The 26,111-nt window shown below is 51.6% G+C and overlaps 2 protein-coding genes across 4 annotated transcripts; both read right to left on the bottom strand.

The window, feature by feature from the left end:
- Positions 1-995: 995 nt before the first annotated feature.
- Positions 996-18,378, bottom strand: FPGS (folylpolyglutamate synthase). Of its 3 annotated transcripts, none has more exons than XM_025170676.2 (15): positions 18,277-18,378; positions 12,329-12,457; positions 12,091-12,144; positions 11,219-11,283; positions 10,310-10,424; positions 9,846-9,923; positions 9,293-9,354; positions 8,985-9,087; positions 8,209-8,286; positions 7,443-7,590; positions 6,645-6,746; positions 4,749-4,899; positions 4,406-4,481; positions 4,179-4,245; positions 996-3,728 (listed from the first exon to the last, which is right to left on the bottom strand). In XM_025170676.2, the coding sequence occupies exons 1-15, from the start codon at positions 18,307-18,309 to the stop codon at positions 3,301-3,303; spliced, it is 1,689 nt and encodes a 562-aa protein (XP_025026444.1). In that variant the 5' UTR covers positions 18,310-18,378; the 3' UTR covers positions 996-3,300. The 3 variants fall into 3 exon arrangements, with proteins under 3 accessions (XP_025026444.1, XP_088003044.1, XP_025026443.1); XM_088146918.1 differs by lacking the exon at positions 18,277-18,378 and adding an exon at positions 17,331-17,503; XM_025170675.2 differs by lacking the exon at positions 18,277-18,378 and adding an exon at positions 12,591-13,196.
- A 360-nt stretch (positions 18,379-18,738) lies between these two features.
- CDK9 (cyclin dependent kinase 9) lies at positions 18,739-24,256 on the bottom strand. Its single transcript, XM_088146917.1, has 7 exons — positions 24,051-24,256; positions 22,810-22,891; positions 22,049-22,139; positions 21,427-21,593; positions 21,160-21,331; positions 20,225-20,373; positions 18,739-20,112 (listed from the first exon to the last, which is right to left on the bottom strand). Exons 1-7 carry the CDS (start codon positions 24,239-24,241, stop codon positions 19,747-19,749), a joined length of 1,218 nt encoding a protein of 405 aa, XP_088003043.1. The 5' UTR covers positions 24,242-24,256; the 3' UTR covers positions 18,739-19,746.
- Between the last annotated feature and the right edge of the window lie 1,855 nt (positions 24,257-26,111).

Genomic DNA, 26,111 nt, shown 5'->3' with positions numbered 1-26,111 from the left:
TGGATAGTTTTAAAAATGCACTTTGGGAGGCTTCAAAAGGAGAAGCTGGGTGGATCCAGATGTGGCTGAATCCGGTGACTTGGGCTGTTTGGAATTACAGCTCAGTGACGGCTGGAAAATCACAAGCCTCCCGCCCCGTCTGTCAAAAAAATCTCACCATTTCCCTTTAACACACTAGAGTTACATCAGCAATCCGCCCCGGGTCCAAATCCAAGAGCCCTCCCAAAGTTACTGCCACATTGCAAAGTTTAATGTTACAGGAGAGGAAATAAATCGGTGGGCCGTTGCCATATTAACTGTATTCAATGAATTTGCTTTTAATGGAATGCCAGCTCCAACTAAATTAGTCACGTTTAGTTCTTCTCCCACCCTGGCCTTCGGCACGCGGAAGCAAAATCTCGTCTTTGATCCAGAGAAAGAATCACAGCAACCCCTAGTGAGCTTCTGAGCATTTTGCAAAAAGGCTGATCTAAGAAAAAGCTTGCATCAGCTTCATGCTGGCTGCTTGAATCTCTTACCGAAGTTCAATAGCTCTTCTTCCCTTTTCTGTTGCAGGGTTTCCACTGAATCGAAATGTTTATGAACATTCCATACCCTGCAAAGAGCTTAGCTAATTTGAGGAGGGGCAAAAGAAATTAAACAAAAGGAAATGGGGAAGGAAGGAAGGAAGGAAGGAAGGAAGGAAGGAAGGAAGGAAGGAAGGAAGGAAGGAAGGAAGGAAGGAAGGAAGGAAGGAAGGAAGGAAGGAAGGAAGGAAGGAAGGAAGGAAGGAAGGAAGGAAGGAAGGAAGGAAGATAGGTCCAGATTTTTTCCCCCAAGTTTTTATTTCAGAAGAACCTACCTCACAGGGTTGTTGGGAGCATGAAGGAAGAGGAGATAGAACAATGTACACGATTTGGGGAAAAAGGACAAGCTAAATATGGAAATAACGAATAGGTGTTCCCCACTACCTTCTCATTTAAACATGAAACATGCAGTAACAGATGACCAGAGAATTCCAGTAAGTCATTTTTAATTTATTCATTTGGAGCATCTATTTGCTTGGCATTAGAGTCTTTCTCTGGCAGATTTATTTTTGTCATTATTCCAAAGCTTACACCTTTACCAAGAATGCTCAGAGGGAAACAAATTAAAACTTCTAAAAACAGTTCCCCGTTTAGCTTATAAAGGACATAAAATAAAACCACATTTCTGTGATAAATTACTTTCATAAATTCAGCATGATATATGCTTCCTGCTTCTTGGCGGGGGGGGGGAACGGGACAGGAAGAGACCCACGGACATTAGGGGAAGCAGGAAAATTACTTCTTATCATAACAGTCACCCTCTGTTCTGTGCTCTTAGAAGGTCACAAGATCACCCCCCCACCCTGGAAAAAAAATTGAAAATTACTGTTGCATCAGTGCAAGAGAAGAAAACGGATTCCAGTTAAACAGCTTGCAAATTCCAGGGTGGGGGGGATTAAAAAGCAGCAGCTTGTATACTCTGATTGCAAGAAATCCTGGGGATGTCAATAAATACCAGGCTTGGTAGCACATCTTGAAATACTGGAAATTGGAAACGGATCGTGAAGGGGACGCCAACGGGGGAGCCCGGATCCGGTTCCCACTCTTGTGCAACTTGGAGGGGCAGGTGTAACCATTCTTAAAAGAGGGTCAAAACGTCCAACTCCTTCTGGAAAAAAAATCCACTAGATTCCCAGCAAAGCCCTGAAGAACAGCGTAAGCCAGATCAAGTTCCCTGCAGGAACTGAAAATGCAAAGAAAGAAAGGAAAAAAAATAGGAGTGGGGGGTTGCAGGAGAAGCCAACCTGGTTTTACCGGTTCCCCCTTCTCTCTTTCTTCCTGGTTATTCCCATCAGCACCCAGGGATTAAAAAAAATGGAGCCTTCAGCAGTGTTTCTCAACCTTGGCAACTTTAAGACGTGTGGACTTCAACTCCCAGAATTCCCCAGCCAGCATGGCTAGCTGGGGAACTCTGGGAGTTGAAGTCCACCTGCTTTAAGTTGCCAAGGTTGAGAAACGCTGGGTTAGTGTTCTTAGCTCAACCAAAAACGTTTGCAGAGAGAAGGCAGGAAAGGTTTTGGCAGCTCGGACGTATCTAAGAACGCGCAGAGTTCCCTGAAAGTAAGAGGCGATCCGACGCAATGCTGCGAACGAGGAACGTGGAGATCAGGTTTAAATGCAAGGGACCCATTTCAAACCACGTCACTCCTCTGGCGGAAGGCAGGGACGCTCAGCCAGAATTCCCCGGCGAGAGGCAGAGTCGGGGACGACAGCTCCCATCAGCCCTGGCCGACCCCACCTAGAGGCAGGGAAGATGGGAGGGGCGGTTCAACATCCCCGCCAGGATGTTTTAATAAGGGGAAGGGGCCAGAAAGGTCAATGGGCTTTGGCAATTGTTGAGCCAAATCCAATGGCGCGGGGTGGGGGTGGAAGGCTTGGTCCCTCTACCCAAAATGAAAAAGTAATAAAAACAGCTCGCTCCGGAGAAGTAAAACTCTAAAACTGGGCAGCTCATTGCAAGAACACAGTGACTTTCTCCCCCCCCGAAAAAAAAGGCACTTGGATCTCATAGTGAATCAGCACAGGGACCCCCAAGGCTGCCAATGGCCAACTCGAGGGAGGGTCTGGCCGGCCCGCTCTTCTGGCCCCCATGCTTGGCAGCAAGCACAGGAGCACCGTACCCAGATGACTGGTCCCCTCGGATGCCCACCCACCCCCACCCCAAAAAGGACGCAAAGGCAGAGCGGGGAATCTCAAGGGGGGGCCGTCTGAGAAAAGCGAGTAGCCGCTTTCCCAAAGTGCCCGCGATCGGATCAAGGCAGCGAGTGAGAAAGGCAGGGATGAAAAATGCAGAGGAGAACCGGCGAAGGAACACGGCGAATGGGCGAGTCGAAAAGGCACGCGGGAGTCTCCGAGGTGGCCGGCCGGGACGTTGCCTCGGTCATGCTGAGAAACATCACGTGTGAATTGCTCGAGGCTGAGGGAGGTGGTTTCCTGCACATGGCTCACACAGAGAAGGTCCTCGCTCAGTAGAAGAGGGAGCATTCCTTCGAGCTTGCAGATAACTTGGACACCGAGCTGCAACCATCGGCATTCAAGCAGGAACCTGGCAGATGACCATCATCCCCAGCTGACGGGAGCTCAGTCCGCTCCAGTCAAGAACCCAGCCCCGATCTCCCAGGAATGGCACAGCGGGATGTGCCCTGAAGGACTCCAAGCCGCAACGCCAGAGACGTCAGCAGCACACAAGGGTCTCTGCTGCCCGGGAACAGTCCAGGTTGGCGGCTGATGGCGACTACTGCGAAAGGGTGGGGTCCAGCAGCTTCAAGACGCCCCCGACCAGATGCAAGCTGCCTGTCACCAGGACTTGGATGGCCGCCGCTTCCTTGAGCAGAACGGCCCCGCTGCTGGCCGCCGGGTGCGGGTGGAGCCCCCGGGGCAGCAGCGTTGGCAAGTGGGGGTCCCTGCCCTGCGTGATCCACTGCAAGGCCTGCGAGATGCAAGGGAAAACCAGGGAGTTGGAATTGAGCGGACGAGTCGAGGGGGCAGCGAAGAGCGGGGGTCCGTGAAGGGGGGGCTGCTTCAGCCAGCCCCCCACCTCCGGCAAGACAGGGAACCAAGGGTCCTGCGCCAGCTTGGCTTCCATCAGGCGGTTCCAGTGACTCTGGTTCTGCAGGCAGCGCGTCAAGACGTTCTCCAAGGTGACGTTGAAGTTCTGCTGATCTGCACCAGCAAAGATGTGCAAAAAAAGAAAGGCGAGGGGAGACGTCAGAACACGCCCCTTCCCTCGTCGCCAAGCCCCTGACCTGGAGTCTGCAGGCCGGACTACAAATGGCCATCACTCTGCTGGAGCATGATGGGCTTTAGAGAGTCTCTGCAGAGGAGACAAGGCTGAGAAGGACACTTGGTGCATTAGGGCCCACTGGAGAAGTTCACTCCATCAATCCACCGTCTAAGCCACAAATAGACCCAACTATGGTTCACGTTACCCAAGCTCAACGCAGAGCAACTGAAGGCCAACCCCTGTCTGATTTCGGGTTTGTGTGAATGCAGGGCTGTGTCTGAAATTTAAGTCCGGAGGGGAGGAGACAAATTAAAATCCTCCCACGAGGGCCTTTGTATTTTGCCAATGATATCGGCAGGGCTGCTGACCCAACACCCCTCAGCACCGACCTGCGTTGCCCACTGTCGACACCTCCGTGAGGTTGGGGCAGAACACGGCGTAATCGAAGTGGCAGGGCTGGAAACGAGAACAGCAAAGAGGAACCGGGGTTAGCCACTCTCGTCCCATGTGGTGGTCTCTTCTTAAGCCCACCCAGTTTTTAAACTGCTCCAGAGAGATCCCCCCCGTCAGATGAAACCAGGAGGGGCCTGAAGCTGTGAAATAGGAAAACGCTCACCAGCAAAAGTTTCAGCAAAGCAGCCGTATCTCGGTCCCCCGTCACGTTGAACAGCAACACTCGGACTTCAGAGCCACTATAAATGCGGGGAAAGAAACGGTCCTTTTTTCAGACCCTCCCTGCATTCATTCCCCCCTCTTTCTCTCCCCCTCCCCAACAATAAAGAGAGGGATTCAGACCACGGAAAATTACAGCAGCACAGAAGCGCAACTGTTCCGGATCCCAACAGGTCATTTTGCAAGGACATCTCCATTCCTGGGGGTCTTCTGCTCGCTCTCCCCCTTAAACGAGGTTCAGGACAGAGGTTTTTCACGCACACACGCACACACCCAGCCCAGCTTACTCTGTAGGTTTTTCTTCGTTCAGGGCCGCCTGGCGAAACCAGCGGACGCAGGCCTGTATGCTGCTGGTGGTGTGGGCCCCGTCGATGTACCATGTCACCGGACCGTGATGCAATACCTGGTTACGTCCGAGCCACACGGCCTCTTGCAGGCCTGGGAAGCAGAGCAAAACTCAGCTGCACGGCTGACCGTTGTGAATTCTGCAGCTGGCCCTTCCTGATTAGGAACCAAGTTTCTAGCCCTCACGTTCAGCAGAAAATCAGACAGATACAGGGCCAGAATCTGGGAAAAGCTCAGAAGCGGGCTTGAAAAAGAAACCAACAGATACAGCAACAGCAGGCAATATTAAAGGCTGCAAGTCTTTGGTGTCGGTTGGTCCTTTGACACACACTCGCCTCCTGCAAAGCCGTGTGCGGTTAGCCATGATTGAGGCTCCATGTCACCCTAAGCCATGAATGGTGGTCCGCAAGTGTAGGTGGCTGGCTTCACACAACCCTTTAAGCCCGCCCAAACACTTGAAAACACAGCTTAGAGAATGCGAGGACCCAGCCCAAATCTAACCTTGATTAAGTCACAAGGAGCTAAACATTTTGAGGCTTTTGCTCTCAGCAAAATCGCCAACAGGCTGGGATCCTGACGGTTCGCATCCCCTTAAAAGGCTAAATTGCTGTTTGGGTTGTAGATTTGTAAAGCACAAAAGCATTGCACAAACCAGACCTGCTGGAGGTTACTCAAGAAGCCACGATTACACAAACCAGGGCCTTCAGCCCTGCCCATAAGCTGAAAGAAAATATGAATGGAACCCACCAGGGGGGATTTTCATTCCAAGAATCCTTTTTCTTTTCTTTTCTTTTCTTTTGTATCTATCTATCTATCTATCTATCTATCTATCTATCTATCTATCTATCTATCATCTATCATCTATCATGAGGCTTCTTTTAAAGTACATAATATTTAGACAGCGATTCCGCTTCTATATACTATTACAAGCTAACAGCAAATGCTTTTAAAATAATGTTAACTGCAATGTTTCTCCAGATTCCTAAAACACTATTCAAAACCTCTTTATTAAAGTTTTGGAGAGGCCAAGCTGTCGCCTCCTTCTGTAATTGCAAGCTGCACAACTGACCCTTTCACGCCTGTTCCTTCTCCACGCCACCCTGCGACCCGCCGTGGCTGTCCTTGGTGGGACTGAGCTCAGAGGAGGCTCAACGCCGCGGCTCTGTTTCATCAGGAAACGGTCGTTCTGCCTGGGCTGAACTGCCGTCTGCTGAAAGTCAAGGATGGGGCGTGTGTGTGTGTGTGTGTGTGAGGAAACACGTCTGGAGGCAGTATGGGGATGGATGGATGGATGGATGGATGGATGGATGGATGGGGAGAGATATGGGGAAGGGGAAGAGGAAGGGGAGAAGAAGAAGGAGAAGAGATATGGGGAAGGGGAAGGGGAAGGGGAGGAGGAGGAGGAGGAGGAGGAGGAGGAGGAGGAGAAGGAGAAGGAGAAGGAGAAGGAGAAGGAGAAGGAGAAGGAGAAGGAGAAGGAGAAGGAGAAGGAGAAGGAGAAGGAGAAGGAGAAGGAGAGTTATGGAGAAGGAGAAGGAGAAGGAGAAGGAGAAGGAGAAGGAGAAGGAGAAGGAGAAGGAGAAGGAGAGTTATGGAGAAGGAGAAGGAGAAGGAGAAGGAGAAGGAGAAGGAGAAGGAGAAGGAGAAGGAGAAGGAGAAGGAGAAGGAGAAGGAGAAGGAGAGTTATGGAGAAGGAGAAGGAGAAGGAGAAGGAGAAGGAGAAGGAGAAGGAGAGTTATGGAGAAGGAGAAGGAGAAGGAGAAGGAGAAGGAGAAGGAGAAGGAGAAGGAGAAGGAGAAGGAGAAGGAGAAGGAGAAGGAGAAGGAGAGGACCCATACCTTGTACCATGGGCTGGTCTGGCTTAAAAGCAGGAGCCAAGCGGGGCACCCTCTTTGCTGGAAGTTCAGAAGGTAGCCACAAGTCTTTCAGCTCATTGGTATCTGTCCAAAAACACCAAAGGGGGATCCCCTCCATCAATCCGCCCCTTTCTTCCTCCATGACCCTAAATCCCCATCCTCCTTCCTTGGGGCGGGCATAGCGTAACCTTTGACTCAATGCCCCCCAGAGAGAGGAGGCTGGGATCTAACTTTCAACAGAGCTCTCTTCTCAAGGAGGACCGGTGGGGTGGAAAGGCTTGCCGATTTTTATGCGAATCCGTTCCAAATTAAAAGCAAGGGAGCGTCAAGAAACTATGCGGACCTGGGTCATCATCGAAATGGAATTCTGTATTGTAAAGGGACATGGACGAAAACCGCCACAGAGAACTGATGTGGCATCGTGGTTAAGAGCTGGACTAGGAATGGAGGGATCCGAGTCCTAATTTGCCCTCAGCTACGAAGGTGCTCTGGCTTTCTCTCGGCCAGCCTACTTCTCAAGGTTGTTGTTGCAGAACAAAACAGGAGGCAGACGCACTATGCCCGTGAGCTCCTGAACGAAAAGCGGAATATAAATCTAATAAATCCGATGCTCCTTATTCAATCCAGATGCAACAGACGCTTTCTATCCATGGGGTATCGACCTTCTCGGCCAAACTCCCCCTCAAATTCTAGCAGCTATGATGTTCATCAGAAAGGGTTGGCAGGATGATGACCCCCGCCAAGAATAAGCAAAGGGCGGGGGGGGAGGTTTTTCCTCACCCAGATAGCCACAATGGCCAAGCCACGTGCGGGAGAGCTGGAGGGCTAAAGCGGCGTTTGAGCGTTGGTGGTCACCAGCCAAACCTAGCTGGAGGGGTCTGTCGTTGTCTTCAAAGGCATCCAGGTCAGGGCACAGGAAAAGCGGGCACTGTGGGAAAAAACGGAGCGCTAGTCATGATTCCGCTCCGCATAGGAAACTGAGCCTGCAGCCAAAGCGTTTGTTAGGCAGGGCTGCGCTGAACCATTCACTAGTCGCCGCAGGTGAAAAGAGGCTCTCCCGTAGGCGAGCACAGGATGACAATTATGCAAGGGAGGAACACACTGTCCCGTTCCTGCTTTGCCAACCCACTTAGATGCCACCTTGCTTGCAGAGCACGTAAAATGCCTTTCTGTGCCACAAGAGAGAGGATGGTGAACTGATGGCTTATTCCTCCATTTTGGGGCCAGCCCTAAAAGATCAAGCGGTTTTCTTCTGCAAAAGCCATAGGGATTGCAAAGCTAGTGGCCCGGTGACCCAAGTCAATTCTTCCAGCCAAAATGCAGAAGGGAATTTTGTGTGTGTGTGTGTGTGTGTGTGTGTGTGTTATAATTAGCTTGTCTTAAATGTCAACTGCACGGAAGACTAAGAAAGTAGATTCACTGGCTGTGGACTGTCTAGGTTTGTGTGTTAAGCTGTTCATTGCTGCTTCCACCTCCGACAGCTGCTACAGGGCTTGGTCTTCCAAGAAAAGCAAGGGGAACATCTGTGGGTTCAAGCCAACCTTACCGGACATTCTTCAGCTCGCTCTTTCAGGACTTCTAAGGGTCGCTCTGGCTGTGGAACTGTGAATGCTGGCACGCCGGGCTGAAAGGCAGATCAAGAAGTTGAGAGAGAGGCAGAACAGCAAGATTTTGCTCCCAGAACAAGTAAGGTGACTTCCGATCACCGGCAACTGGACTGCTGCAATGCGCTCCCCGTGGGGCTGCCCTTGGAGGCGGCTCGGAAGATACATCGAGTGCAAACTGGACAGCCAGATTATTAGGTGGGTCAACCCAATTTTATTGAATTTAATCTATCTACCAGTTGGCTTTTGGGCCCAGTTCAAAGTGCTGGTCATTCCCTATACAGAGTCAAACAGACAGGCTGAAAATTGCAGTCATACCTTTCTAGTTATGTCATTGATAGGGTACCTACAGAAGCTGATTATTTGTGTGTGTGTGTTTGTGCATACACATACACATACAATACAACCTCCAGCCATTAAAAAATATTTCATCCATGCTTAAAATATTAAGCTTCCTAATATACCCACATCCTACATCTTATTATTGCAAAAAGCAGTTTATAGTCCATTTGCATCTTCTCTGCTAACGGAGAAAAGGTTTCTAGACCTCATGGTGACTGAGAAACCAAACAGGCCGCAAAACTGCCAAAAATGGCAGAGAATTTAAAAGGATTTTCTTTCTACGGTCTTCTGAGATGCCTCCAGGTTTCCTGCTAACCCGCTCAAGCCCATCTTAACAACATGTAGGTTGGAAGAGAAGATCCATCCAGGGCTCTACCTTGAAAATGCCCCCTTTCTGCCAGGCAATCTTCTCAATGGTGTCCCCCAGGATGCTGGTGTGGTCAATGCCCAAGGAGGAGACCCCACATACAATTGGCTTCCTACAAGGAAGACAAAGAAAAGGAGATGAAGAAGACTCTCCAAGGATGAAGGACTTCAGGCAGCTGGGATTCCAGAGTGGCATGGTCCTGGAAATGCATCGAGAAGTGCGGATGTCCAGCAAGCATCAACCCTTTCTGAATACAGAGGGAAACCCACCCACTTGAGGGCTAATGATGAAGCATCCAGAATTTCAACTCCCCATACCTGACAATATTTGTGCAATCATAGGCACCCCCAATGCCAACTTCTATGACCGCCAAGTCAACCTGGGAAGAAGACCAAGAAGATACAAAATACCACATGGTATCATAGCCCAACTGGCCCAAGAAATTTTGGACCCTCCCGATTTTGGACCATGGCAATGATCTATAGGCCAGGCTGCCTGAGGATATGGGAATTGCACTCTATCGTTTTTTGGTCTCCAAGAATGAACTAATTTATTTAAATCCAACCAGGGCCAGTTCGGACAGAGCCCCAAAAGACATTTTGCAGAGTGGACTTCTCCATCTAAAGGGATCCTCCAAACCCCTTCCCTACCAAAGAACTACATGGAGGCATCCATGAAGTCACCAGAAGCTCAACTCAATTTGGAGGTGCTTCGGTTTTAAAGCCAGGTTCCCTGTGGATCTCCAGATGTTGGAAGGACTCAGGACTCTGCAGACCAGCAACATCTGGACAGTCACCAGAACCCCACCTGCCTTCCCCAAACATATCTATTTTCCCCAATTTTAAAAAATGTGTTTCTGGTCCAACATACCTTCTCCTGCAGAAAGACATGGAAAGCCATGATCGTCAGGAACCGGAAGTACGCGGGCATGCAGGCATGGTGAGAGTCCTGAAAACACAATAAAGAGGTTAGGAGGATCTGAATATGGACCATCAAGGTCCCAAACCCACATTTCACGGTCACCATCAAAATCCAGGTTCAGTCTAAATGAACCTCCTTTGATCCCTGTAATGTGCGTATCTCAGAGACTTACAAATAGATGGGCTTCTCCTAATTTCTGAGCTAGGCTTGGGCATTGAGATGGTGCTGTATTCTTTCAACAACCAAGCTCAGGAAAAGATTGGAAAAGTTGGAGGGAGTACGATTTCTCTATTTTGCTTTTCTGTTCCTTCTCTCCTTCCGTTTTTTGCATCCCAACCACACCACCTCCCCACTACCCTCCCTGCCCGTTTCCATCTCTAACACGACTCCTAAACAAGTGACCCAGAGCATACCTTGGTCTCCTCCAACCGGTTATACACCTGCCAGAAATATTTGCTAAAAAGCTCCTGGCTGATGGGGTGCCCGTTGATCCGAATCCTCTCACGAACCTGAACCAGATGCGGAGAACTGGGGGGGAAAAATCAGAGATCCAAATTGGAATGGCTGCCATGCCAGGGCCCAAGCAGAAAATGCTACAGACTCTGATGAAGGTGTTCAGTAAATGCTCACTACTTGATTAAAGTACAGTGGAGTCAGGGAAACCCCAGCAACCCCTGCTCAACCAGTTCTGAAAGCAGATTTTACGATACCCTGAGTTCTGTTTACCTTCCAGAGACAGAATCAGGATTCAAGGTAACTGGGGGCAAATGCATGTTGTTTGAACTTTGGTTTCAAAAGGAAGGAGAGCTCGCCTTTTATTTCTCTGCTAGAAGAATTGTGCCAGCCGAGACCAAAGGCCGGCTTAATCAAGCGGTCTGTTCGCGCGCTGGAAAAAATCAAGAGTGCCAGGAAACCACAAGGTTTCCCGAGACTCCGTTGCAAGAACCATGCAGAACGGTGTTTCCTTCTCCAATCTAATCCTAGAAGTGGCTTTTCAGGTTTGAATCACTTTGACAATTGGGAAGTTTTACAAACTGAACGTATAAACCAACAGGCATTTTTTGAAACAAATAAAATAAACACCCCAGTAGTATAATAATAATAATACCTGCTCACCCGTTCTCCACCTTATATCCAATCTGCAGTTAAAGACCCCATCTTGACTGGTTTAATCAAAACTTCCCCAAGTTGGGGTCTAAATATATTCTATTTCAGCTGGCACAGAACGTCCTCTAAACCTGAACGCTCCCCACCATTTGCTCAAAAGGAGGCTGTTTTCCGCCAGCTCCCTGGAGCCCCCAACAGCCCACAAGGCCGTTTACCTGTAGAAGCCCGTCTTTAAATTGTAGTTGCGCAGAATCCGTTCTGTGAAGGCGCAGGCCGAACCCTGATGGGCAGAGAGGTGAAACGTCAAACCAGGAAGGAAGACGGGCTGCTCAACACCTTTGCGGAACCCTTTTTGCACCCCGCGCCCAATCAGCTGTTGAACTGATTGCTGATGAGGATTTTGAAAACTGGGCCAACGGCCCCAAGTTGCATGAGGGCTGTAGGTGGCCAACCTCTTCCCTTCATACCCTGGGTTCATTTTAAAAATAGCTTCTTCCCAACCAACTTGAGATCTTCTCTACGGTCCTCTCCCAGATGTTTCCCAACCACTGGCAGATACAAGAGGCTCACACGATTTGGGCCTGTCAAGCCACAACAGGTCTCTTTTGATTTTAAGTTATGACACCCATTCCCATAATCTTAGGGAAAACTATGTAACGGAGATCCATGCAATGTTGAATTATGCTCCTCAGGTAGGGAATGTGACCACAGAGACCAGCTCTGGCTTTATTAAGCTTGGGGCTCGGTGAAGAGAAAGGCATGAAAACTCCTGGCGTCAAGGAACGGATGGGAGATTTATTCTCGGTCAATGTTGGAAACGTCTTTCGAATCTAAAAACGGGCAGCTGGATCAATGTGCTTCCCTAGGCTCTGGATTTAATAAGTTTAAGGACTGGATTCATTTGGGGTAGACGGCACGTGAGGTTTCTTCGAGGTTCTTTCTTCCTTCTTCCCTTACGTGCAATTTATTTATTTGTAACGTAGAGTCCCGCATGGGGTTGTCACTGACGTCGTATCCCTCGTGGGCTCATTGCTCATCGCTGATAAAATTAAAGAGTCTTCACCGCCGTTCCCCGGAGCCCCCTTACCTTGCCCTTCGTCCCGGTGACGTGAATGATGTTGAGTTGATCCAGGTCTTCGACCTGCCAGACAAAACCCTTATCAGCTTTTGCTTTCGGCGAGGGAACCTCCTCCCAGCCATGCAGGGAGGGTGGGGCGCACCCTGCCTCCTCGTCCCCCCAAAACAAGACAAACGGAGCGCCCACACCCCGCTTCCCCTCCACGGGGCGAGGGAGGCGTCTGCCCCAGACCCCCCAGCTCATCTACCTTCAAGCCGGTGCGTTCCAAGAAGACGGCCATGGCTTGCAGCTGCATCTGGGGGTCTCCCCGCTCCCGCTTCACCTGCTCCAGGTAGCTGGCGTTGGTCTGGAGGGTGTTCAGCGTCCGAATAGCGTCCTGAAACGGCAAGCCGACAGACCCAAACTTTTCAGTCTTTCCTTGGAGAAAGGAAGACACCGAGCCGGTCCGAGCTCCGACTCCAAACTCCGCTCGGGGACCTCTCGAAGTTTCCCAGGTTTCCCCCACCCACCTGAAAGAGGAAGCCGCTGGGCTGGGATCCGGGTTTCCCTCGGCACACGCCGGTCCTTTCGGGAGAAGGCAAAGCAGCGGGAGAAAAACTCCTTTTCTTGCGGGACCCTTCCCAGCCACTTTTACGCCCCTCCATGGCCAGAGTCGGGGCACCGGGATCCAGCCCTCCTGCACGCCACCGGCCAGAGGACGTCTGCCTCCCCGCCCCGATGCACGATGCAACCGCCCCAGCGGCCGAGATGGCCCGCATTCATCCCCCTGAGCAAACAAAACCCTCAACAAACAGCCAGCTTCAAATGCACCGGGAATAGCGAGCAGGACCGGGTGAAAGGGAATCTATTCTTCCCAACGTGCGTGAACGTATCGGAAGAGACCAGGGCGTGTAAGGACTGTTCAGCCGTTGGGTTTCTGCAGAGAAGAGCCCGCCCGGGGCAGGGATCCAACTGTTTGGATGGAGCTGGAAGAGCCCAGGGCCAGGGAGGCACAAATTCATATGCTGATGCAGAAGATATTGCAGATTAAAATTATGAGGGAACCAGACTTATTTTGATTGGGTTTTAAGGACGAGGAACTAAAAAAGAAAGGGGGGGGGACTAATATCGCATATGGCAACTGCGGCAAGGTTATTGTATGCCCAAAGGTGGCAGAATAAGAAAATACCCACCGTGGAAGATTGGATGATAAAATTGACAGAGCCCGCGAAAATGGCAAAGCTGACCGGCGGGGTCGGGAAAAAAGGATAAAGACTTTTTTTGAAAGGCTGGAAAACTTATATGGACTTTTCGCTGAAAGAAGAAAAGGTTGATGATTTATGGATTTGGGGATTAGAAAGGGTCGAAGAGGAAGGAGGAAGAATAAGATGGCAATTATTTGATAGGAAGAAGGGCGGAAGTCCTAATTCTCTTCTTTCTTCTTTCATTTTTCTTATTTTCTGTATACTTTTTCCCCCTTAATCCTCTTCAAATTTTGTCTCTGTTTACTGCCCTGAAAAGTTCTAATTAAAAAAAGGAAGAGAGCCAGGAACTAGGGGAGGTTTTCTCAAGGCAGCCTACCTCACAGGGGTGCTGTATAGCTAAAATGAGAGCTCCCTGGATAAAACACAGGGGCTAAACCTCAGGAATAAAACACAATCCGTGTAGCCCTGCAGCTTCGTGGAGGCCCTGCCTCTTCCCGCAGAAAAAGGCAGAAAGTTTTGCAACCCAAGAGTCTGAAATTCTCCCAGAGAGATAGCAGCCGAGGAAATGTTTCATTCTCACACGCATGCGGTACGATGGAAGCCAAGAAGGGGCAGCCTTGAATAAAACAATAAAACACGATAACGCGACTGAAGTCCAAGTTCCCTCAGGCCGGATGGAGTCAATTTCCTCCCATCTCTTCCTTGGACAAGGTGTTTCAGCGCTTTGCAACCCGCTTCTGCGCTTATTTCTACAATATTCCTGCAGGGTGGAGCAGTATTGTTATAACTGGGGGGGGGGGGCTGGTTTGCCTGAATCTGGAAGAAGCCCCAGCAAATCTCCACGCCAAAGCTCACCCTCCAGAGGACACCTTTGTGGGCTTAAAGGAGAGAATAAGTGATAATATTGAATGTGTGCCTTATGGCCGCGAAAAGCAATTTGATTTGATAGTATCAAAGGTTCGGCTCTGGGTTTTTTAAGCCTCGTGCCTTAATTTGGTGGGCTTGCTGTTTCTCACTGTGTTTTCCAGCAGGGCATAATGTTGCTTGCTCCAAATGCCACAAGGATGAACGGATGGATGGATGACTAAGGCTTATTTTCTATATACAGCCTTTCCCTGCCCCCGGACGAAGGATTGCCTTCGAGAGACCAACACCCTCCACGAAAGTTCAGCGTGAGTTGCACTGCAACGACCCTCTGCCACGCTTCTGTGAAAAGGCTCCTTTGGTTTCTCTCAATGGACCGAGAAAACTCAAAGGGGCGTTGCGAGCACAGTATCTGAATAGCTTCCTCCCTTTCCGTTCCAACGAAGGCTCTGGGCATCAGAGGATGCCCTGCGCGTGACCCACCAAGCGGCAATTCTTCCCACCCCATTCCCAACAGAGCAACCGAGAAACACTGCCAGGAACTCTTCGGTACTACGAAAAGTTTGGGCTTGCAACTGAAAAATGTCCAATGCAACACTCAGTAAAGGGGGAAAAAATTAACCAAGGTGTTTGTAAAGTGGGCTAGTTCTGGAAACAGAGATAGTACGTTTAGGGACACTGAGGATCCCTGAACATCTTCTCCTACCTCCATGCGCAGAGTATTTTGCACCACGGATGGGGAATGTGTACAAATGCCTGGAGAGATCAACGTGGGTATGAAGCAACGTGTGCAGGACATATTTTAAGAAGCCACAACACTTGGCATGCAGACACCGCGATCTAGACGGACCAGATAACTCCTTTTCCTGGAACAAGATGTCCCTGCCCAGTCCCGTATCGAGAGCTAATCTAAACTCATTCCGTGCTTTTCAATTTTGCAACCTTCCAAAACGTAAACAGGATTTGCATTGATTTTGAACGGGGTGCCAGGCAAACATTGCGCTCCAAAGGAATGCACGGGTTGGGCTGGTTGGTTTTCAAAGATACACAAGGAGGAACGAAATGGATGTGGGCACATCAGGGTCAGAATCCCTGGCCCCCACTCAGGAAGAGCAGAACCCAACCCCACGTTGACAAACATGCCTGCACGCCCAACGTCTCCAGCCTGGCAGGACGCAGACATGGATTTCTTCTATCCAGAAAGAGAGGGCCAAAATAATTTGCCGCTCTGGCGAGAGGGTCCCTGCACACTTCACCAGACGGGATGGGGAGGTGGACCTAAAAATAGTCTGGATGCAGTTCTGCCACGACTGAGCGTGTAACAGGAGCTTCCGTTTCTAAAAAAAGGAGGCACTTCCATTCACAACGGAAGTGGGATACTGTATATTCCGGACACAAAGTGGTAGCAATACTGTATTCTGCAATTGCCGGATTTGTGTACGCACCTCTCAGTTCTTTCCTATCATAAACAAATATTTATTTTAATATTTCGTGCCCAGGAAACTGAGCTAAGCCCGTCCAGAGCAACACAATCGGTGCTTGAGTTACTACCCTGCAAGTCCGTCGTGGAAGCTCCAGACTCCCCAGGGCAACTCACTCCCCCGCCCTCCCGGCCACAACTCCTCTACGGATTACGCACATCATTTATTCTGTATTTATCCCCAAACTACAAAGCCAAGGAGGGGATGCACGCACACATTAGGAAAAGGAAGAAAAATGCCTTCGGTCCTGGCTGTGGCATCTGTAAAAAGCAAGTCGTGGGCCGGGGGAAGCTGCAAGAGGAAACCACGTTCTCCTGCGGGCAAGCAGCAGTATGCAGCATTGCAAAACTCCCTCCCGACATAGCACGCCAGGTAAATAAAATAAAGCATTTCACCTCCATTTCCCCGCCTGGCTAACAAAAACCTGCTCGAAGTTAAAAAGGACACCATGAGCCCCCCCGGAAAAGGATTTCTTGCAAAAACCCTCAGAAATCTGGCTCGCTCTCTTGCATGCTACGTGAGAACGGATCAAGGAGTGAGAACTGAAATCGTGCCCTGGATCCTTCCCATTTTTCACATGGGATTTAGATGGGTGGAGGAGGGAGAACGATGTAGCCATTTCAGGCTAAAACTTGCACAATTGCAAAGGGAATGGAAGGGAATCACATGGGAGAACTTAATCTTCTCTCCAGCGGGTCATGGAAGACAGGAACAAGGATCGGCGATGATGCAAGAAACTGAGAAAAGAAATTTCAACATTCAGAAAAGGGAGATGGTGGGGTAAGCGAAGGACAGCTTTCTCCCCTGCTAGGTGGGGAAAAATAAGGGGCTGAATACGTCTACAGGTAGGAATGTTAAAAGCTGCCAGAAGAAACCCCTTTGACCGGGGCTGGTAGGTTGGACCGCCGTTCCCTTCAACTCCATTCAGAATTTGCTTCTGGAAATTCTCCTTCGGATGGCCTCGTCCACAACAACAACTTTTCAGGGGTTGTGAAATGTTCTGGCCAGCTGACTCACCTGCCCTGGTTTAGATCCCCAACATCTGCAGGCGTGGGTCAATTTCCCAAGTCATTAAACAGTCGTATCAGGGAAGCCTCTGCCCCCACCTTCCCCCAAATCTCTCCGTGAAAGAAGAAAGAAACTGGGTTTCAGGTCAAAAAAGGGGTTGTAAAGCTGCATTCCGAGGGTTAAATCTGCGAACAGCTGCTCTGAAGCCGGGATGGTGCCTTGGTAAGAAGCGGCGGGCACCGGCGGTCCGGAAACTGCCCAGACTTTGCCACCGGGCATGGAAAACCATCGGTCCGAACGGCCCGGCCGAGCCCTTGAAAGCACGGGCGACGCTGCCTTCGGGGGGAGCCCAGCGATCCCCTCCCGCAGCCCGCGGTTCTTGCCCCTGGAGGAGCAAGGCGGCCAAGGGCCACGAAGCCCACCGCTTTTGCCGGGAGGAAAATAAATGGAAAACGCCTTGATCGGGGAGGCGCCAGCCCCAAGGCGCTCTTCGTCGCAGCTTTGCTCCCCATTCATGCCAGGGCGCTACCCGGGGCGCCCCTTCCTTGGCAGCGGGGGGGACGCTCGACACCCCCCCCCCGCGGCTCTTGCAGGCGTGCCTCCCCCCAGCCCGCTCCGCCGATCCCCCACGTGGGCGCCAGCCCTTGGCCGGCTGATGCAACGCGGCGGAGGCGGCCGGCGCCCGGGGTGGCCAAGCAGCGCCGCCGCTCACCTGGTACTCCATCCTGGGTGCGCGGGCCGGCCGGGCGCTGAGCCACCGCCGCCAAGCCCGGGCCGCCGCGGGAGGAGCTGCTGCGGGCGCCTGTTGCAAAAAGGGCGCGAAGCGCCAAGCGCGGACCCGGCGCGAGCCCATGGCAAGCGGAGTGACGCCACCGCGCCCCGCCCCCTGAGCCGGCGGCTGCTACAGCTGCTGCAGCGGCGCCGGCCACGCCTCCGCCTTGCCCCCTCCGCGCGCAGGCGCCTGGGAGGGAAGGACGCCTCCGCGGCCATCTTTGGCAAGGGCAGAGCCCCTCTCGCCCGCTCGCCGGCCTTTCTCTTCGCAGCGCCGGCTTCGTCCGGTAGAGATAAGTCAAGGGTAGAGGGACGCGCAGCTTGCGGGCTCGCTTTGCCAGATCGGATGCTGGGCTACCACTCCCGCCCCCCAACTTTTTTATTATTTTATTTATTTGGTAAATTTATACAGCGCTCACCGAAGGGAGTCTTGAGCGGTGTAGAGTGAAAAACACAGCATGACAACAAAACTAATTTTTAGAAACATCAAGATCTGCAGGAGAGCACACTCAATTTCCTTAGCAAAGCAGCCCCCGTATTACCCGGTCCCCAGGTTGGATGGCAAAGCCCTGTTTCCAGGCCTTTCCTTCCAGAAAGCCCCCAATCTGGCTGTTTGGGCTAGCACGGGCTCCCCCCGCCCCACAAGTGCCACCTCCGGATCTGCAGCCCGCCAGAGATCAGCAGGGTGGAAAAACCCTATTTGTAGGTTTCTAGTTTATAGCCACATGCAAAGCAAGGGTGTGCAGAGTACACAGCTTGCCCACATGTGCCCAGCCCCCTCCCAGGTGCATGGCCAGCCACAGCCCCCCACTCCTTTTCTGGCCATCAGAGGCAAAACCATTTCATACCGCTCAGAGGCGCTGGGTGGTAGGAACAGATATATATACCTTGAGGGCTGCTTGGATCTTTTCGCTTTCCATTACGGAACCGCGGCGGAAAGGTTCGGGTTCGCAGGCTGGCCCCAGCCCCTTCCCGTGGTCCTTGAGGGAAGTTAAACAGTAACCACAGCGTGAGCTGCATTGCCACCCCAACCCAGTTTGTCTGGCGGGGCTGGCTCTTCACCCAGCCAGGAGAAAGTGACGTTCAGAAGCTGCGAGAAAACCCAAATAACAGATGCCCTCCCACACCCCACGCTTGAGAAAGAAAAGAGGGTGGGTGTGTGTGTGTGTGTGTGTGTGTGTGTGTGTGTTCGGCAAGCTTTGTGAATAAATCACGCTGACTTTGCGCACACAACACTGAACACATCCCACGAAAGGGCCATAATTAGCAAGAGCTAAGTAGTTAATCATTGGCCCGGCGTGCCTCTGGATGGCGGATTTTTGCTACAACAGACAACAGCCACTCGCGTAACCGTTTTCCACAACTTTAATTTATCTTTTTTTTTTGCATTTCCTGCAGCTTCGTTCATTACTTCTCCTCCCTCCCATGCTAATTCACTTTAAATGATCCGTATGCACCAACTCAGCGCTTCGTGCATTTAAGAACGCGGCTGCAGTCCACCAAAGCAGGTCATGAATGTGTTCATTAAATTTAATGACTTTTGGGAAGATCCGTCACAGCACGATGCAAAGAAAACAAGCAAACATGATGAGATTCAGTCTGGAGAGTTCTCCCGCCCAGAGTCAGGAACTCGAAACGGGGAAGGAGAGAAGCAAGCAAATCTTTCAGTGCTGCTCGTCTTCTTTTTTAATTACTTAACTCCTGCAATGTACTCAGCCAGAGCTAAGCTAAAAGGGTAGGAAAAACACCTCGGAATGTCAGATTTTACTACCCTGGGAAGCAGGATTTTTTAAAAAAAGTCGCAAAATAAAATGGTGGGGTAGAAGAAGAGGCGGTCCCCATGCAGCAACAGTCCAAGGAAGACAAACGCTGGGAGCACATCGGGGGTCACCCGTCTGCCCATCCAAATCTGTGGCAGAGGGAGGACGTGGCCAGAAGACCGGGGACCCAGAATCGGGGTTCTTGCCCACGTGCAGACCGCTTACCCCTCCCTTGCTCCGCCACACCTTGTCTCCCTGCAGCAAAGGGTTCAACTTACAGCCACCGGCTGCTGCCAGCCACGCTGCGTCCAGAAAGCTCTCCAAGAGCAGGAGCTGAACAAAGCATTTCAGGAAGCCAGAACGCCTTTCAGAAAGGCCAACGATGCGCTCTGGGCAACCGCCACAAGTTCCACGGAGGTCCTCAGACAGTCTGCGTATTGGCTTGCCTGGCGTCAGCCAAACCGGGCCCCCGCTTTCCTCCTCAGGAGACCCGAAAATCATCCGAATTCAACTATTCCATTGTTCCATGACAAAAAAAAAGAAGAAATCTAAGAAACCGCCGTACATTAAAATATCCATCTCCTTGACCCGCGTCGTTCAGAAGACCCTGTCGAACTCGGTCTGATTGGTCGCAGCTGGGTTCCTGCCCTGATTGGCCGGCTGCTGGGGCATGTGCCCGCCCCTCCTCCTGGGCGGAGCCAAGTACTCGAACATGGACTGGTTATGGGTGGAGAGCATGTTCTTGAGATCGGAAGGCATGGGGTCCGACCAGAAGAAGTCGTGGTTCAGGGCGTCGTCGCTGTCTATCCTCTGGGCTGGATCCAGAACCAGCAGCTTGTCGATGAGATCCAAGGCGTACGGATCTTTGACGTAGGCCTTCAGCCTCTCTTTCACTTTGCGCTTCTGCCCTTTGGGGAGTTCCAACTTCTGATAGAGCTCATATTTATCCACGTTGGGCCAGACCTGGAAAAAAAAAGAGAGAGAATCTGAATCAAGAGCAACCAGCAGAAGGGCGCCCCCATCTCTTCCTAAATCCAGCTGGAGAAACAGAACTACGTAGCCCATCGGTTCTCACCTCCGGGGTGATGGACCCACAGAGCTGGCTGATCAGGGTGAGCTGGTGCTGCTCTGTGTTCCCCTGCATGATGGGGCTCCGAGTCCACATCTCCGCCATGATGCAGCCCGCGCCCCAAAGATCGATGGGTGGCCCATAATCTCGTTCTCCTAAACAGATGAACTTCGAGTTAATCTTCTTAAACGGGAGTCAGCTACTTTGGAAAACAACCCTTGGCATCAGGGTTGACGTTTCATTTCCCCGTTCAGCTGACAGTATAGGAACAAGTGTGCATGGATGTTATGCACAACACAACCCACAACCGAAATCCAACTTCAATTCATGGAGTTTGGATAAGACCAGAATACGCATTTGGTCCAGAAAACCGATCCAATCTGACCATTTAAGATGCTACTGTTAAACCTTAAACTCTAGGGAGCTTAAGACCATCATCCTCATGGCCTTAACGTACAGCGACATTGCTATATCAGCTTCTGAAACCCTGATTTGTGGTTTAAGGTGCAAGTTATTAAACAGCAGCAGCACTAACCAGATTTACTCAGTTACGAGACACCCTAAATCAGTAAGTTTTATGAAACTCTTCTAGATAAGCCACAGGACCAAAGAAGGCTGGACACAGAAGGCTTCCAAGAATCACTTCAAAGGGTGGTTTAGGAGAAGCAGTTCTTAAGTTCTAAAGATCTGAGGACACCACTGAGAAGACCCTGTTTGCATGCCTGCTACATTTGTTTTTAACGGTGGACCCTTGAGAAGATCTTGGGATCTTAAGGTACGGGCCATGGCTTGGTTGAAGCCAACGCCCGTAACTCATGGGCCAGCACAGTCATATGGAAACTGAAGTCCCATACAAAGCTCCAGAAGATATATGTCCACAATCCGAAGAGAAAGGCCATTTTGAACACGCAACGACTTCCAACACGATCGCTCCTTCTTACCCAGAAGCAGCTCTGGAGGACGGTACCACAGAGTGACCACCCGGTTCGTGTAGCGGTTCGGCTGGCTGTTTTTGGCCAGGCTAAAAGCTCGGGCCAAGCCAAAATCGGCCAACTTCAAGACGCCGTCCCGTGTGATGAGCACGTTGGCGGCTTTCATATCTCTGTGCAGGATCTGGAAGCAAAAGCCGGACAGTTTTTTTTGTTTTTTTTTTAAGGGAAGACCTGCCCAGATCTCCCAGGTCTCAGGAACCCAAAGGGGCCCCTCACCTTATTCCGGTGAATGTAATAGAGGCCGTTCAAGAGCATCTGCATTACTTTCTTGATCTCCGAGAGGGTGAACTTGACGTGGGCGTTGCTGAGCAGGCCTGCCAGGTCATGTTCACAGAAATCAAAGACCAGATAAATGCTGCCCTTGCAGCGATTGTAGGGAGAGGCTAAAGAGATGAAAGAAAACCAACACCTCCAATTTTATCTGCCGTTCCCTTCACTTCATACGCATTCAGCTATCTTCTGGGGTTCCTCCCACCCAACAGATTATACTAACCCTGAGTTTTATATCCCCGTTCAACTGGATGCAATAGACAACATTTTAGTTTCCCCCAGCAAGAAGGGACAAAACTCTTTGGCAACTGATTTCATTTATACCATTCACATCAATCTGCATCATTTGGGCAAACAATGTCAAATTCCCTAGCCACTTGTACTTCACATCCATTAGGTAATTACAGAAATGACAGAAATTGACACCATGACGCCAATTACATCCAATTCAGATTTAACAGCCCTTCATTGGGAAGGTAGAGTCCTTCCCAGGGAACAATCTATTAAATTGACATTTTACCTTAATTGTTTTAGCAGATGAAATTAAGCCCAGGAGTTTAACAATTACCTTTAGTCCGGCAAATTTCAATGAGATTGACCACATTTTCATGCTTGAGCAACTGCAGGATTTTAATCTCCCGTAAAGCTGTGATTGGAAACTAGACAGAACAAAAGCATTAAAAACGGTCCATATCCACACAAAGCAGCAAGGTGGAATTCCTTAGCTAGAGTTTTACACTGAGCCCTTCCAATTTGGTGACTATTTAAAATTGAATACATTTTATTTCTGCTCTGCCTAAGATCCCCGAAAACATAATGATGAGTCCCCCTAAATTCCAGTTGATTTGCCCACTCAGAGGAGAAATTAAACGGGTGCCACTACAAGCACATACAGTCAGCTTGATCCTTAAGGACTGTAAAGAAAAACAGTTTTGCATTCTGAGACGGAACGTCAACTGACCAGGTTTACCCATTTTCCAAAGCCTGGTGTGTAACTGTAAATGAGCTAAGTTCATGCATCAAGCTAACCCATATCCTTTCCCATAAATTAAATGCTCAATAAACAGTCCATCACGGTATCACAAAATGGTGGCTGATTTAGGCAGGTTTGGGGGGGGGGGCTCGACAAAATGGAAGAGGATAAGATCTGCTGAGCGGCACAGAGCCCCAATCGGAGTTTTAGGCTTGATTTTTAAGCTTCCTGAAAGCATCTGCCCTTAAGTTTACTGCCTGTCCTCCTCAGAAGATGCACCCCAGATCTTACCTCTCCCCTCCGCAGTCTCCCTGATCACCTGCTTAGATGCGTGGGGCAAACCCGGACACACTTACCCCTTCTTTTTCATTCTCCATCAACACTTTCTTCAGCGCCACTTTTTTGCCCGTCTGGCGATGCTTTGCTTTGAAAACCTCCCTGCAGAGAAGCCAGGGAGGGCATTAAGATCGGCAGAGGAGAAAAAGAGGGGGGGGGGAGGCAGGCCGGTTAGGCAAGGGGGTGAATCGGGCGGAGGCTTCCACCGTGCCCCACGAGCTGAGGGCCACCAGCTCACCCAAGCCGGACGGAAGATGGAGTGGGACCCGGCCAGCAGCCAGAGCCCAGCAGAGCCCCCGGGTTCCACCGGCCTCTGCTCCGGAACGCCGTTGCTGGGAGACGAGCAACAAGGAAAAAGGCTGGGCTCCCCCGGCCCACGAGCAGGAAGGAGGGCCAGCGGGGAGCACGTCCGTGCCAAGGCAGAGGTCCGTCTGTGGCGAGAGTAAGGCGCTCGGGGCGGGGGGTGGATGGGGGGCATCTGCGAGCGGCAGATCTAAGCGGCTCAGCCCATCCCAGGAGGGGCCTGGGTGTGTGTGGGGGTTAAGCCGCACACAGGAGATGCTCCCAGGGTGTGTGTGTGTATGGGGGGGTCCTTTAAAGGAGAGGAAGAGGAAGAGGAAGGCCAGATTGCCAAAGCAGCAGGAAGCAGGGATAGACGGGGGGGAGGGGGAAGGGTCGACAAAGCCGCTCCCCCCACTTAACCCAGCTCCCCCACTTCCTGGACTACAGCCCCCATCTTCCTGAACTAGCATGGTGCTGGGGGACGGGGGGCTCTGGTCCCCCCCATACGAAGAGGGCCCTGGGGATGGGAGGGGGCCCCCGAGGATGATAGGGTCACGCCCCACCCTACCGGGAGGGGGGCTCCGGGCTAGCAGCGATGGGTCCCGAGTCCTGCCCCTCCGGAGAGCCCAGTTCAGGCCCCGCCGGGCGAGCAGGGGGCTGCGGATGATGGGGGCGGGGGTCCGCCCTCCGCGAAGGCCGCCGAGCGTCCCAGGCCGAGGGGAAGCGGCTGGCGCGGGCGGGAGCAGGGGGCCGCAGCCCGCCGGGGAGGAGGAGGAGGGGGGTTGTGGTCCGGCTGGGGGGGAGGAGGGAGCTTGGAGTCCGAGGCGCGGAGGGCGCAAGGCCGCCGCGGGGGGCGATGGAGGGCGAGCACTCCCCCGCCGAAGGGCGAGGGCCCGTGCGGGGCAGCCGACGGGGCGGGGGCGGGGGCGGGGGGGCCGGCTGCCCCCACGTGGGGGGCGGCCGGGCGGGCGCCGCTTACCCGAAGGTCCCCTGCCCGATCTTGGCCAGCTTCTCGTACTTGGACACCTCGTCGCAGTAGGGGCACTCGGCCGCGTCGTACTGCTTGGCCATGGCGGCGCCGGCGCCCCCGGCCTGCTCGGGCTGCCGCCGGCCTGCTTCCCCCGGGCGCGCAGCGGCGCTTCCGGCCGCGCTTCCGCCCGGCCGCTCCATCCCTCACCACTTCCGGTACGGCGGCGGAGAGGCGCGGCCGCCGCGGGGCAGCCTGGGAGGCGTAGTCCTGCGGTGTCCCGGGCTCTGCGCTCGGCTGCTTGCTCGCTGCTGGGTCGCGCCCGCGGTGCCAGGACGGTGGTGGGCTCTGCTCTCCGTGCACAGCCAGTGCCCCGCCCTGCCCCGCCAGTGACCCCACCCCGGCTTTAATCTTTCCCCCCCCCGGCAGCTCCTTGATTAGGGCATTGTTTGCTGCTTGCACGTCTGCTGGTCATCTGGCGTTAATCTCTGCTTATCTGGGTGATTGGATTGGCAAGTGTTCCTGGACATGTTTCTTGGAATTCTTGGAAGCCGGGTCTTCAGACAAGGCAGCAATTAGACACATAGAGATTAACAGCATCTACATACTATTCAAAAGAGACAAAAGATCAGAAGATCTCCTGACCAGCAATCAATCACCAGCAATCATCACCCAGATAAGGAAAGGTCACCACCAGGCACACAATCAAGCAGCAAACACGTGCCAATCCAGGAACTACCAGAGGAGCGAAACAAAAACCCCACTCCCACCAGCACGGGCAAGGCAGGCCACAGCACATAAATAGAGAGCAAACCCCATCCCATTTTAGCACTGAAGATGCGACCCAGCCGGGTAATGAAATGTTTGCAAGGAAAGAGCCAAGCTCAGAGAACCCCGAGGATGCCACGTTTTGATAAAGTTGCGTGGAGATCCATTTTGTTGGAAGATGTCTTATAGGTGGTCTGTTTCCTTCTTCTGCTGTTCTGGGTTGCTGCAGGGCGTTTGTGCTCGCCCGAATAATGTTCTGACACGGCTCCTCTTGTGGGAAGTTGGGTTGTTACTTTGGTAATGGAGGACTGGATTGGCGTGGTTGTCTTCTGATCAGCTTGAGTTTCTAGTTTGCTGTTGATGAGGATATCCAGGAAGGGTAGCCTGTTGTTGTCTTCTTCCTCTCTGGTGCATTTGATTCCTTCAAAGATGTTGTTGATGGTTTCATGGGTCTTCTCTAGTTGTCCCTTTTTTATTATCACAGAGGATCTACATACAGATCCATACTTTGGGTTGTATGTGAGGAAGTGCCATAGCTTCTAGGCTGTCTCTGCTACGAGTCCTGACACTGGTGATCCCATGGGTGTGCCTCTGATCTGTGGTAGATTTGTCCATCAGACTGAAAATAGGTGGTGAGACAGCGGTTGGTGAGGTCCACGATTCTGGGCACTTCGATCTGGGTGTATTTGGTTAGGTCGGGTGTGTGGTGCAGCACCGCTGATACGGATTCTTTTGCTAGTTCTGGGTTTATGGACGTAAAGAGTGCTGTGACATCAAATGAGACCATGATTTCATCTTCATCTAGGTGTACGTCTTTGATTTCCTGGAGGCACGGTCGTGAGGAGCTGATGGAACATTCGCTCTTCTCTGTGAGGTGTCCCAGCTTTTTCGTCAGTTCTTTCGCTCGGTTGTATGTTGGAGTCCCTGGTAAAGATACAACTGGTCAGAGAGGTATGTTGGCCTTGTGTGTTTTTGGTCGCCCATAGAAACGTGCAAGGATGGGTCCCCTGCTTTTCACCCGCCACTGTCCTTCCTTTGTGATCTGGCCTTTCTTGGTTAGGTCGTTGAGGGTTCTCTTGATTCGGTTGCCTGGTTTCTGTATTGGGTTGGTGTTAACTGGGATGTAGGTTTCTCTGTCCTCGAATACCTTTTGGCTTTGTGATTGAGCCATAATAACCGAGGTTCGGCCTTTGTGTGATGGGAGAATGAGGATGGTTTGGTCCTTCCTTAGGCTGTTGAGGGCTGCTCTGTCCTCTGCTTTGGGTTGGTGCTAATACTGTGTTCTTCTGGTCTGCGGTATGATTG

This window comes from Python bivittatus, unplaced genomic scaffold (assembly GCF_059951505.1).
Source record: "Python bivittatus isolate LINGU-HERP-01145 unplaced genomic scaffold, Pbiv_v1 ctg000160_np1212, whole genome shotgun sequence".
Taxonomy (NCBI): domain Eukaryota; kingdom Metazoa; phylum Chordata; class Lepidosauria; order Squamata; family Pythonidae; genus Python; species Python bivittatus.
This window is presented reverse-complemented; position numbering and strand designations above follow the sequence as displayed.